The sequence below is a fragment of the Heterocephalus glaber genome, unplaced genomic scaffold, assembly GCF_053883595.1.
Source record: "Heterocephalus glaber isolate CG9 unplaced genomic scaffold, H.glaber_assembly_v1.0 deba00000621, whole genome shotgun sequence".
NCBI lineage: Eukaryota > Metazoa > Chordata > Mammalia > Rodentia > Bathyergidae > Heterocephalus > Heterocephalus glaber.
Window position 1 is genome coordinate 17,611,228 of NW_028258153.1, and position 14,241 is coordinate 17,625,468.

Consider the following 14,241-nt stretch of genomic DNA (forward strand, 5'->3'; position numbering starts at 1 on the left):
GTTCTTCTCTATTTCTTTACCAAGTGACAATTTTATGTTGAGATAAATACAGTCCTGTCTTTAACAAGTCTTGGGAGTTGTGTCTGAACTTATTTTTTCATCCTATAGTGAGGGATACTAAACCATTGTAAAGGGATCCTTGCTCCTTGCCACAGAGTGTTGTAGAAATTATATTTTTAGTAAGTTGCTATAAACAACCAGCAAATTCTCTGTCCCTTGCCCCTCTGCCCAACAGCACGTGGTCTGTTGGTGTTCTTTGCCTCTGATGATTGTTTCTCTCCCCGTCCTTCCTCTCCACAGACATGCCTTGAATTGGAACGCTACCTACAGACAGAGCCCAGGCGGATCTCGGAGACCTTTGGTGAGGACTTGGACTGTTTCCTCCACGCCTCTCCTCCCCCGTGCATTGAGGAAAGCTTCCGGCGCTTAGACCCCCTGCTGCTCCCAGTGGAAGCCACCATCTGCGAGAAGAGCTCCGCAGTGGACATTTTGCTCTCTCGGGACAAGTTGCTCTCTGAGACCTGCCTCAGCCTCCAGCCAACCAGCTCTTCTCTGGACAGCTACACAGCCGTCAACCAGGCCCAGCTCAACGCAGTGACCTCATTAACCCCCCCATCGTCTCCTGAGCTCAGCCGCCATCTAGTCAAAACCTCACAGACTCTCTCAGCCGTGGATGGCACGGTGACGTTGAAACTGGTGGCCAAGAAGGCTGCGCTCAGCTCAGTAAAGGTGGGAGGGGTGGCAGCAGCGGCGGCAGCCGTGGCACCAGCTGGGGCAGTTAAGAGTGGACAGAGCGACAGCGAACAAGGAGGGCTAGGGGCTGAAGCATGCCCCGAAAACAAGAAGAGGGTGCACCGCTGTCAGTTTAACGGGTGCCGGAAAGTTTATACAAAAAGCTCCCACTTAAAGGCCCACCAGAGGACTCACACAGGTAGTGGTACAAGTTGGCCGCACGTGGTTTCTTCCTCTTTCCTGCTTTTGCTGCGCGGTGGGAAGGGCTGCTCTGTTCTAAGAAGCGGCCTTCGTGCTAAATAGGCAGGGTGCAGAGGGAGGAGGGCTGGGGTGGGACGGCAGAACAACTTAATTCTCGCCCCAGGAATCTCAAGATGCCCCAAATACTGGTCATGGGTTTGTCACTGGCTGGCTGAGAGCTGTTTGCAGAGGCAATTCCAAGCACGGCCTAAAATCCAGCCTTTTGAGGCAGATGGAAGGGAGCTCTGGTGTGCCATATCAGGATCGCGTCCCTTCGCTGGCACTCCTGTCATTGTCGTAGAGTGTAGCACTGCAGGTTTGGTCAACATGGAAATCTGGGGAGAAATGTTTGAAAGCATTCACAGTTAAACAAGGCAGCTAGGCTGTCCTTATTCACTCTTTTCCCAGCATCCCTGGTTTTTCATCAAAGACACCAGCAGCAGGAGGGTTTCAGAGTTCATTAGATGTGATCATTCTATAATTAATTGGCATCTCCTCTTTTGCATTGTTCTCTGGCGCGTGCTTTATGGAGAGATGGCAGAATTGCTTTTTAATGAGCTTGTTACTGAGAAGTTGCTAAAGTGATTACATTGCTATGTGTGTGGTAAGGGTGGGTGGTGGAGGGATGGGCACTGTACATTGTACTCAGGGCTTCTGTGGTAATTCCAAGAGTCATATTGATCTTTTGAGCAATAGGATCATTTGGAAGAAAAGGGATTACACAGAACAGAGAGAGACTGGCATTTTCCATAAGGCTGGTCTCTGTTCTCTTCTTCAAGGTTGGCGCTTGGAGGAGGCACCTGTTCTTGGTCTGCTAGAATGCTACTAGGAGCAATTACTTAGAGTGGTGATTTTTAGGTGGGTCACTAACAGAGTACGACTTCTGTGGCTTTTGGATACTGCCTGTACACTGCGAGCTGAATAGAGAAAATCCCCCACGTGTAAGTGGTAGATTAAGAGCGTTCCCAGAGAGAAGTGTGTGATAGCACATGAGGCAGGAGCAGGGTCTGGTATTCTGGGGGTCTGTGGACTGGGCCACCAAGGAGGAGTGCACTGGAAAGTTCACTGACTGGACAATCAGAGCAATCTGAGTTGTAGTCCTTACTGACACTAACTAGCTCTGCCACCTTGAGTTTGTTGCTTTATCTCTCTAGTCCTCATTTTCCACGTTTGTCAAATAATTTGGCTATTAAGGTTCCTTTCCACTCTGATACCTTGGTAGTCCATGAAATATCTTTGTACAGTGCTGAAGAACTTTTCTAAAGTAGGAAGGCATACTATGTGACTTGAAGAAATCACTGTTTTGAAGATCAAAGTTATTCCTATGAGATAAGAACTGATGTTGCTTCCTTACAAGCAGGATGTAGGCTTATAGGCTGGTAATTCCTAGCTTAGTTTCCCTTTGGCTCTTACTTTTGGGATAGTCTCCTAACAATTTTGGAATCCTGTGTCTCAGATGTAGAGTTCCATTCTTGGATTTCCATCAGAATTTGGGTTCCACCTCTCCACTCCCCATACACCAAGACCAAGGCTTCCTGTATTTGCCAATTTCTTTCCCTTCTCTGATACTGTTCTAAAATTAATATTTATCCATATTTCCTTCTTTCTGAAGTCAGTGACTAAGTTAATGACAAGACATCACAGTGCTCCCAGGCTTCAATGCCTGACTCACTTTTGTTTCAACCCCTCAGGAAATCAGAGAAAGCAAGATGAGGCAAAAATGTTGAGATGTGTTGGGGCTGTGAAATTCATGGTTATGGACACCTTTCTGAATCACATTAAGAAAGCCTACATCCTGCCTTGTGTGGAAGCTGGACAGCACCGGGAGTAGCAGGGGATTCTTCTGGAGGAGTGCAGAGAATGTTCCTCTTCTTTCTATCCCACTTTCCCTGCAGAAGTGTCAAAAGGGTAACTGTTATGACCGATGCCTTACGTGGTGTTTTGCCTTTTTATCATTGTCTGCTCAGGATGATTACCAAAGCAGGGCCTATGATGGTAACCAGCACCTGCAGCCACCTGCCTTAGGTGGATTGCTTTGGAGAGACTCCCCCTCATGGGGCATTGACTAAAGGAGGAGCCAAACGTTGTTAGAAAAGCAGCATACAGGGTAATTACAAGCAGGGCTTTGCACTCACCTAGACGGGGTTTGGCTCTACTACTTTCTAGATTTATGACCTGTTTAAATTATTTATCTTCTCTGAGGCTCAGTTTCCTCAGCTGTAAAATAGGGACAGTTGCATTTACCTCATAGATTGTTTTGAAGAGAAAGTAAGCAGATTACTTGACAGATAGTAAGAACTCATTCAAGCAGTAGTGGGGATCATTGTAGTTATTACTGTTGTTTTTTAATATAGCTCTCATAGATTGATGAAAAGATAAAACAAATTACTTGGCAGATAGTAAGAATTCATTAAAAATAGCAATAGAATTGTTGCAGTTGTTACTATTATTACCACTGATTAGTGGTAATTGAGTGAAAAACAGATTTCTGTAAACTAGAAATGAGCCAGTTGGCCAGAATTAAATACAGATCGAGTATCCCTGATCTGAAAATCCAAAATCCAAACTATCCCCAAACCTAAACGTTGAAGAGTCCATGTGACACCACAAGTAGAAAATTACACATCCAATCTCACGGGACAAGTCACAGTCAAAATGGAATCACACTAAAAATCTTGTATAAAATTCCCTTCAGACTATGAAGATGAAGTGAATATAAATCATAAATGAATTTTGTTCAAATTTGGGTCCTATCAAGGTATCTCATTATATGTATGCAAGTATTCCAAAATCAGAAAAGAAATCCCACATCTGAACAACTTTCTGGTCCCAGTCATTTCAGATGAGGGTTATTCAACCTGTGCCACAAAAAATTAAGAAGCTTTTCTCTCTCTGTTTCCAGTGGTTGATCAGTGAGGTGGGGGGTGATAGTGTTCACAGACCTGGCTGTGCAAGCATCAGCCCACAGGAATGGAGAAATTGGCTTTCCAGAGACAAGGCAGGAAGCATTTTGCCTGTAAAACCTTCCTCACAGACAGCATGGAAGGAAAGCTAGGTGCTGTAGGAAAGAGAAATTGATGAGAGGGGAAGGTGGGGATGGGAATGGAGGGTGGGAGAGAGAAAATGAATTAATTTGGATTAAATGGATGAGAATCATAAGTATTTATTTGGAATTGGTGTAAATGGGGCACATGGGGAACTGAAAACAAAGGTGATAATTTATGTGGTGTGGATGAACTCCGAATAATGGAAAAAGCATGAAGAATGAAATCAAATTAAGTGCAAACATATAAAGAAAATGGACTGGTAAAAGCTTGAGGGCAAAGGTATATGGCAATGGGAATTCAGATGGGAAAGAGGCTGCTGGTACAGGGAGTGGAGTAGCAAGAGTTGCTGACCAAATTTTGAAACAAAGTTTTCAAAAATGGGTGCTGGATGGATTGAGGCAAACTATTTTAGCACAAGACTCACTTCATTCAGTGGAAATATTTCTCATCTTTCATTTGGAGAGGAATTTTGGGGCAGAAAGAAAATATCATCCCAGAGAGGGGAGCTACTGGCATTTTGTTCTGGAGAGTTATATATATATGCCATATCTCTTTTATATGGTAATGTGTTACAAAGGAGACAGTTGGAAAAAATGAAATAAAATAAAATGTGCGGGTCTCTACCTTCTCTGCATAAAGAAAGACAATACATGAATTGGGACATGGATTTGTGTGCATTGAGGAATTTCTAAAAGTGTTATTCATTTAGTCTTTATATGGACAGAATTTACTCAGCTGGAAAAGATTTGCATTTTTTCCCCTTCTGTGGCTGTTTTTTGAGGATGCTGAATCCTCCAAACTTTTTATCCTGGAGGATATTAAGCAATGAGGTGATCTTTTTCTTAAGGTAGCAGATGTTCAAGTCGGTAGCTGGGCACAAATACAAGTTGCCCAAGGAGGTAAAGTTAGGAGTGAGGGGAAAGAAGCTGAGACAGGGAATGAGACAAAGGGGCTATAATGAAGTATCAGGATCGTAGTGGAAAACAACACATGGAAATGGGCATATGGTTGATTCATTGGGAAGAGCACTTAGGGCTGGTATGAGCATAAAAATGCCCTTTAGCAGCCAAATCATTGCACACCTTCATCGCGTACTGTTTTCTGGTCCTTGTATGATATATTTTTCTTTCTCAATAATTCAACCCCTGCAATCATAGTTTTATCTATCTTCTTGGAATTAGCTAAATAACTCTTATGTTGTGATGCAAGGAAAACCTTCACTTCCAGTAATAAAATAAATCAAGCCCTCTTTATGAGGCTTATTTTCAGCAAAACGCAGTTTGTTAAAATGTTAGTACTTTCTGTGCAAAAAGAGAAAGAACTTTTTCCACATTTCTTCTTGATCTTTTCTCAGAAGAAAGAAAAGCCTGAAATTGAAATGGTCCTTTATGCTAATTGAGTGGACTTTTTGAATTTGGAAATTCATATCAAAGGAGGAAACAGAACAGCAATTAAATCTTGAGTTCTTGGTCACTGTGAAAAAGCCATGTTTGCTTAGTTGCCACTTGAGGGCTGTTCCTAAAGACTAAATTCTGGTGATAGTTTTTGCACAAAGGGCGTAACAGGATGCTTTTTAAATAGAATGGTTATACAAGTGTGCAATCTGCTTAGCATTTTACATCTGCTTTGGGGCAGGTCTTTTTGAATCGAGATGGAACAATCTAAATTTAATGAGGATTTGTAGTTTGTTTTCAGATGAAAATGTGGCTAAAAACATTTGAAATAAAAGGATAAGTATAGTGTTTAGGAGACAAACAAAAGTGCCTATATCACATACATGATGAAAATTCTTTAAAATTTGAAATATAATTTACTTATTATACTTGTTCCACAGGTACTTCATAAAACACTTGCAGCGTGGCAGGGACTTTTTGTGTCTTTTATAATATTAACCCTTTTAACTATCAAATTAAGTGACATAGGTACTCTCTTATTTTGTTTTACAGATGAGGAAAATGAGATGACTCAGACAGGTCAAGTAATTTGCCCAGCATCTGCTGCTCATAGGTGGTTGAGCAAGGATTTGAACCACCAAGTATTATTCCAGTCTAAGCTCTTAACTTCTGTGCTAATGATGGAAAAATAGTGAGATAGATTTTTTTATAGTCTATTCTTATGAGTATATGAAAAACATAAAGTTTAAATACACATGGGCAATGAAAACTACTTTACTGAAAAGTTAAGAAGGTCCATAAACAGACTGCCTCATCAAGTGACTAAGGACCATTATGAAAGGAGTCTTCTGTTACCAAGCCTACTGTGGTTGTTCCTGTAGCTACTATTATTATGATCATTACTATTTTTTACAGTTTATTATTATGATCATTACTATTTTTTACAGGTTTTTAAACCTTAGTATTACTGAGAAACTCTTGTGACAACCTCAGTTCACTTATTAAAATGACAAAATTAATCTGTATCCCTATGAAATAAGAAAGACAAACACTTATCACATTATAGGGAAAACTGAAGACCAGAAATGTGAAAGTAGCTTAGCCCGGGCTATGCAAACCCCCCACTGGCAGAATGAAAATTTGACCCATGAACTCCTTTCTGTATGTTAGGCTTGCACCCTATGTAATAGGTCATCTTGCTTCTTTTTTCTTTTATTTGTTTTTTCAGTCATTCTGGAAACTGGTGTTAAGTTCCCATAGGTGTGAGACATTATGTGTGCCATCAAGTGACAATCAAAGGAGGACAAGGCAAGCCAAGCCAAGCCATCCTAAGAATGTACAAGAGAATGGGTGCCGGGCTACTACCAGTACTAGGAGGCAGCATGGAAGATTCGGGAGTAAAATGTCACTTTTCTCTTTCTGCATGGGGTATTCTTTTTATGCCTATGTGTAGATTTTTTTTTATTAAGGCTAGCTGGAGTCCTATATGCCTCACTTATCTCTATGTCAAGTTCTTTTCCCCTCCTTGGGAAGTTTTCTGCCATCACTTCTGTGAACAGTTTTTTAATGTCATCTGCACTCTCTCCTCTTTCTTCATTGACTCCAATCAGTCTTATGTTATTCTTCTTTTTTTTTTTATGTTATTCTTCTTTGGATCATCTAGCAGCTGCTGGATTGATTTCTCATGTTCCCTTACAATTTTAAATCAATTTTTCTTTTCCTCATCACTAATTGCAATCTTATCTTCTGTATCTGAAATTCTATCCTCACATTGGTTCATTCTGCTGCGCAGACTTTCAATGGAGTTTTTAATCTCCTGGAAATGTGTTTGTATCTGTTCTATGGATTCCATTTGTTTCCTATGTTGGGATTCCATCATGTTCCTCAGCTCCTCTATTTTTTTATCTGTGTCCTCTCAAGATTTATTAATCATGTCTTGCACCATGAGCACAATCTTTGCTGTTATCTGAGTAATTATTTCTGATTTCATTTTTCCCAGATCCTCTTTTGTTGCCAGTTCAGGGAGTCCAGGTGGTTGAGAATCAGATTGTTCCATCTCGTTTCCCTTTGGGGTTGCTGTAGGTAATCTGCAAGTCTGTTTTTGAGACCTGTTTACCTGTCTTCTCATTTCCATGGGGGTGGGGGTGGGGTATTCTTTTTAAATGATGCCAATGTGATAATACATGAATTTATATAAATAAAACACCTAATTCAAGGTCAGGCATGTCAGCAGGATGGAATTAAATTCTTCAGTGTCAACTGTAGGGGGTCCACTGCCCACTTTCAACTTCTTCAGTGCTATAGATGAAAATTCTCTGAACTTATACATTAGTAACTGAAATAGGGCAATTTTAAGACATTAAAGGGCCTTTAATATGCTGAGACATGTGGCTGCTAATGAAGTCTATCCATGCACTGAGGCGGAAACTTGTTAGAGCCCAAATTCTAGGGTAGAAGCTGGAGTAGGGGTATACATTCAGTTTGTAAAGTGGAGCGAGTTTAATAAGAGAGTTTAACGCTTTGGATTTAGCATATTCATGAGCTTAAGAGGAGTTTGGAAAGAAGAGGGTATGTGAAATGAGGTAGTGGAAAATAATTGATGGGAAAATTTTATGATTCAGGAAAATCTTAGAACTTAACCACATGATAATTTGGTAATATGATAGCTCTTAACATTTATGAAGATAATTTTATGTAAACACATACTGAGCAGAATGGCTTAAACTCAGGGTACACACAATAAGCACATTTATTTTATCATTATAATATAGTAATAAATGTAAGCTCAGTGGAACGCCTATTCCAGATGTCCTTTTAATGGATAATTGCTAGTCACACAGTAAATAAGTATGTTAAAATAAGAGTCAAGACAGTAAAACATGAAATTAATCAGTATTTTATCATAAAGAATTAATATATTTGAACACTATTCTAGATACTGTTCTTTCCCCATTTTCTGAGAGTCTTGTTTTTTGATGCAAGTGACTAAAATATGATTGGGGAGCTGGGCAAGAAGGAAAAGAGAAAGAAGGAAGTTCCTTTCAGAAAAGGTGATGGAAGTAATAAAATTTTATAAATTCTATGAGTTGACCAGTTCTGTTTGATAGAGGGAAAAATGGACCATGAGAAGTCTGCACAAATGGAAAGCTGACATTGGGGCAACCAAGTGTGAACTTCAGAGCAATTACTCTCTTTAATAAAAAATGTAGAGACATTATATCTGTTAGTGCTAATGCTCATCATAATCATGGTTATCCTGTATATTATACAGGAGGTTTGAGGAAAGTTAAAAGGTACTTTATAAACAGTGAAGGCTTAGGTGATGTTATAAAAACTTACTGTTGGTGGGTAATAATTTTCATATGCTCTCCTGAATTTGAAACAATGATGGAATGATTCTGTTTGTGTTAGGGAAAAAAGGAGAACTGAAGAAAGTTGTATATAATCAACACATTTTTTTCTACAAAAGTTGGGAATGATCTTTGAAAAGGTATTTAGAAAATAATGTGTTTTTAAAATATTTATTCCATTTGAATTCCGAAGAAATTACAGTTGAAACCTGGATAACGGATCATCAGAAAACTTTTCATATAAGGGAGTTAGTTCTGATCAGCAGTGGAAGAGTTTGGGAATCAAACCACCAGTGGGCTCTGCTAAGCTATGCAGGTACCAGAGAGAAAGCCATGTCCTTCTCATCCAGGCATTTTCTTTGTTTTGTTTTGTTTTGTTTTGTTTTTTTCCAATACTGGGGATTGAACTCAGGACCTTGCGCTTGCAGGGCAGTTGTGGTGCCACTGAGCTAAATCCCTGGCCCTTCCAGGCATTTTCTATTTGTCCCCTCCCTATGGAGGCAAACCGGATGCCTCTGGGCAAGGCTGTTTCCTAAAACCTTTATTCCTTTCTTCTGCATTCCCCACCCCCATACCTGACCTGATTCTCTCTCTCTCTTCCTTGACCCTCAAAAGCAGGATTTAATAACAGTACATTGTTTTTTGGGGTTTTATTTTTTGGTACCGGGGATTGAACTCTGGTCCTTGTGCTTGTGGAGCAAGCGGCGGAACCTCTGAGCTAAATCCCTGGCCCAACAGTACATTATTGATTGGTAGGTTACACATCCACCAACCAATGTGTGACATGTGAATTTCTTCTTACTATTTTCTTTATTTTCAATGTTGAAAGACTATTAATAAAATTTCAAGAGACTTCCAGCAAGTAGGGAAACACGATGGGGGTGTGCTGGAAATTGGAGATACATTTTCCGCTGTGTTCCATCCCCAGATTGCCCCCACTCCCTGTTTCTACTCTTCCTTTTCTAAGAGTAGCCTCATTTGTTCAAATAATGTACTGTCACGACATTTATCAAGCTAAATGTTGGCAGAGGCAAGACCATCAAACTGATCAAAGAGTAGTGACTTTTTAATGTGTTGGTTATTTGGCCAACTAGTGCAGGAGTTATTCTCCATTCCCAGAATGTTCTCATACTTAGTCATCCGTGATAGGACCTGACTAGCTTACACAATGGAGCATGAATCACCTAAATTACTTAGGAATGTCTACAGTGACAAGCATACCATGGTCTGTCCCATATTTATCTTACCTTCTTGTTCACCATCCATGCCTGTGCAGATAGGTGAGTTGGGGATTGACCAAGAACTTGACCCCATAAGCTTTAGTGAATGGAAGACCAGGGTGTCGCATTGCCAATTCCCAATGAGCCTAGATTGAGCACTGACCTTCACCAAGCCTCTTTGGCAGAACCTCTTCATTTTTGAACTCTGGATCTTTTCCTTTTTTCCCTTCCAAATTTATCTATATTAGACATGGGGGTGGCCAAGTGGTTAAGGCATTGGACTTTAGATCTATGTGGGTTCAAACCCCACTCTCCATACATTTGATTTTCCTCTCTGCACTTGTCCCAATACAGTACCAACCTTGCAAAACACATAATTATGTCCTCATTTTCCCAAATTTATCTGTATTTGGTAAGATTCCTTTTACTGTATTTTTGTTTGTATAATAAAATGTGTTTGCAATTTGAAACTTTTATATTATAAACTACTCATTTGGTATCATGAAGCATAGACTTTCGTCGTTTCAGCTTTCAGAATGTATCTCTTTTCATTACTGTAGCTAATGTTTAATTTATGGAATTCACTAAAGTGGTGCATACTGTTTTCAGGTGAACAATATAAAATTCTTTTTAATCTAAGCTTGTTGGGATGGAATACATGCATTGAAGATAATGAAAGTCATCAATCCTTTTGTTGCAGATAAGAAGGCAGAAGCCATCCTCAGTTGATAAAGTCCTTTTCCTCTGTGGTGGGGAATTGCCCAGTGAGGTGTGTTATGGTGTCTGAAATCTTTCTGTAGGGCCTGTGCTTTTTTCTTTCAGGGCTATTTTGATGGAAAGACTATAGATTGTTATAATATTGAAGCCAGTGTTAAGTAAGAGGTGCTAGGAGTCTGATGGATACCATAAGAAATAGAGAACTATATAATCTATGTACAAATGAGTAGGACTCTGGCCTACATTCTGATATAGGCAAATGGCAAGATGTGTTGGAAATATACTTTAGAATATCTGTCCAGGAGTCATGTTTGAAAGTTTTCTGTCTTCATTTTGTGTGTTCATGTAGTTTAATATCACCCCAGTGGAATTCATTACTTGATTATGAACTTATGACATGTTACAACTGGGTATCAAACTCAGGACCTTGCGCTTAGGAGGCAGGCGGCGGAACCGCTGACCTAAATCCCTGGCCTACATGTTGTTTTCAATCACCTTATTATGAGATATGCAACATCCTTTACTTATCCTCAACTTGTAGAAAAGAAGTAATGATTTCTCATATTGAATTCTCAGTTGGTCATGAGCCTGTTGAAATTAGTGTTGGTATTTTAAAAAGAGCAACAAAAGATACATCTCCCCTCTCTGATATAGGTAATAAGACGTTTTATGTTCCTGGTGTTCAGGAGAGAGTGTCAGAAAATCAATATGAATAAATTCAAGAACACAGTGGATTCAACCTCTTTGAAAAATGTAGTGTATGGCAAAATGACAATACATATTATTACATATTTTTGTTTTGCTCACATGTAAATATACTTGCATGCAGAAAAGGTACTGTAGGTTACTTATATATTTAGGCAGGGGGTAGTTTGCTGGCTTTTTTGTTTTTCCATTCTTTGTTGTTGTTGTTTAGTGTCTCAAGGCTTACAGCTAAACTAAATTTGAAACTAAATACTGTCATTACAGAAGATTTTTTTTTTCTGAGTTCTTCCAATTTCTCTAGGGACAAAATAATGGTTGCTTGAAGCAGTGGAGAAACAGTAATTAGGGCGAATAGTAATACTGTGCACGATTGAGGAAAATGTGAGGATGGAGGGGGAGAAAATGCAACAGACTGACTTGTACAGCTTGTTACTAGGAAACCACATCAGCATTAAATACACTGTGCTAATTGGCTATCCTGTTTCTGCCTGGGTACCAGCCTGGGCCTGCTACACAGCTGTTTCTGCTCTTTCTGGTTGCTAGGTAACTACATCATTCCCTCCACCACCCCCCTCTTTGTATTCTGGAGGGTAATTGGCTACTTCTGCTCCTGGTGTTGCTGCTGGGTACCAGTCTGGGCCTGCTGCTCTGCTGTTTTCCAGAGGGATTTAATGGGGGGAGGGAAAGAAAAGGGAGAGGAAGATATGTTGGCAATTAATGGAGCATAAGTGCAAATTCTGCACAATGTCTGGCACCTGCGTCCTCTCATCCTGCTTTCTCAACTAAATCCTTTAGCTATGAAAACACATTAGAGCCTTGATGTCCCTTTTCTCTGTATCCCTATGTTTAAAGAAATAAGACATTTGATGACTTATGATGAATTTGGTCTTAAGAAAAAAATGGGCTGAAAATTGCTTATCAAAATTTGATATGGGCCCTACTAGAATTTGCACAAACAGTAAAGTTACTAACTTAATAACAAAATGGCATCTTTAATGTGTGAAGGATAGTGCCACTTTATCTCTTAAATGGACTAAATTCTTTTGTACCGATTCTTCTTGACACACGAAGTACAAAATAAAATGGATTGAAAGCATTATGGGATTTTCTCAACTTATTCACCTTGAAAGAGTAAAGGAAACTCTCTGACTTCCCGTTATGGGCTTTATTCCTCTGATGTGTACAGCATGTGTTCCCTGGCTTGTGGATAATATCTTGCATTTACATGAAATTAATACATGTATTTGCACACCTCAGCTTTTTATGGCATATGAGTGGATAATAAATCTGAAATCAATTTTGTGATTTAAGAAAGTTAAAATGTAAAAAAAAAAAGTTAAAATGTAATTATTTTTCACATAATTGTCATCTCCTGTTGAATTAGAGGCCTGTTTCATAATTATTGAAATTCTCACTGGAAGCATGAGGAGGAAGATTCTTCAGAACTGAAGTCATGTTCCAAGGAGATTTCACTTTAAATGCCTGAGAAAGCGTGTGTCAATTGGTGCTCTTTGACGGGGCAACTTCGTCCCCTTGGGAAGGAGCTGTTTTATTGAGAAAACTCAAAGCGTGTTGTGTCACTGCACAAAAGTAGCAAAGACAAGTCTTATTTGACACTAATGGTTGATACTGACTGGCCATACTAAGAGATCTTCCATCCCCTTTCAAAAGAAAAGCAGCAAGAGTCCTAATCTGAGCTCTAAGCCCTTCTGCTCTAAGATGAGACCCGGCTCTGCAGCATCATTTCGATGTAAAGATTGGTGGAAGGCCAATGGAACATTGCAGTGTTCCATAGCTCTTAAGGAATGCAGCTAGATCTTAGTAGTGAAGAGTAAGAGGAAAGTCTTATTATGAGAAGATAACTACAGAACAGGCCTAAAATTCTTTCTGCTGTCTCTGTTAAAAAGACCAGTTGTCAATCACTCACAAGTATTTGTTCATTAAAGGACTTAGCCATATGGTTGTGAGGAACAATTAGAAGTTAGAATATTCCTTTTTCACTTGACAAGTTTTACATTCTGCCTGCAGGAGGGGCTGGCTTTGATTGAAGGTTTAGTCTTTGTTGACAGCATATTGCTGGAATAGCACATTTTCAAGTGTGTTATGGATCAGCCCTATTTGATTTAAGCAGGATGTAAATTGAAAACTGCAGTGAAGTCCTGGGTATTTGTCTTGCTTAAGCCCACCCTTTATCCACTGATTGAATGCAGTTCTGTATCCTCACTCTGGCTTTGGCAAGACCCTGGAAACTCTAGGTTGGGATCTTTGAAGGCTGAAATGGTCAGAGTTAGTGCCAGTGATAAGTGAACATCAGTGTGTGCTTCCGAGCTTCCTCTCTTCATACTCTTGGGAGAGAAGATCATTTTCTTTGGCTGCCTACATGTTTAAAATAGTAGTGAGAGTGCAGGCAGGCGGCAGGCATTCTTCAACCTTTGGATTCTTCTCAGTCCCCAGCACAGGCTTGCTGATTCTTAGGGCACATAAAGCTACTACTTGTTATATCAGGTAAATCTGTCGACAGGACTAGAAAGAAGACTCTGATGGTTGTTAGCCATCCAGCAAGACTGCTGCATACGCATAGTATGTCTTTGTGAGAGTCAGTATAGGGTGCCCCTTGCGTGGGGCAGTTGTGTTCCTGTGTTGAGGAGCAGAGCTGGTTCTTCCTCCCTTCAGCCCTTTAGCTGGAAATTCTGTGCTCATAACCTGTCCTGGTTCAAGGGAGTAATCCACTGCAACAGATCTTCCCTGACCCTTTAAGAATTTCTGAGGCTAATGTGGGTACAGCAGGAAATAAATGTCACATAGCAGTTGTGTGTGTGTGGGGGGGGGAGTGTTG

General features: G+C 40.0%; 1 protein-coding gene across 1 annotated transcript in view; it reads left to right on the plus strand.

Moving 5' to 3' along the window:
* Klf7 (KLF transcription factor 7) overlaps positions 1-14,241 on the plus strand; it is a 90,824-nt gene that overhangs the window by 40,490 nt on the left and 36,093 nt on the right. Inside the window, exon 2 of the mRNA XM_004851152.3 lies at positions 301-931. Within this exon, the coding sequence (XP_004851209.1) occupies positions 301-931 (631 nt within the window). The remainder of the gene's footprint in view (positions 1-300; positions 932-14,241) is intronic.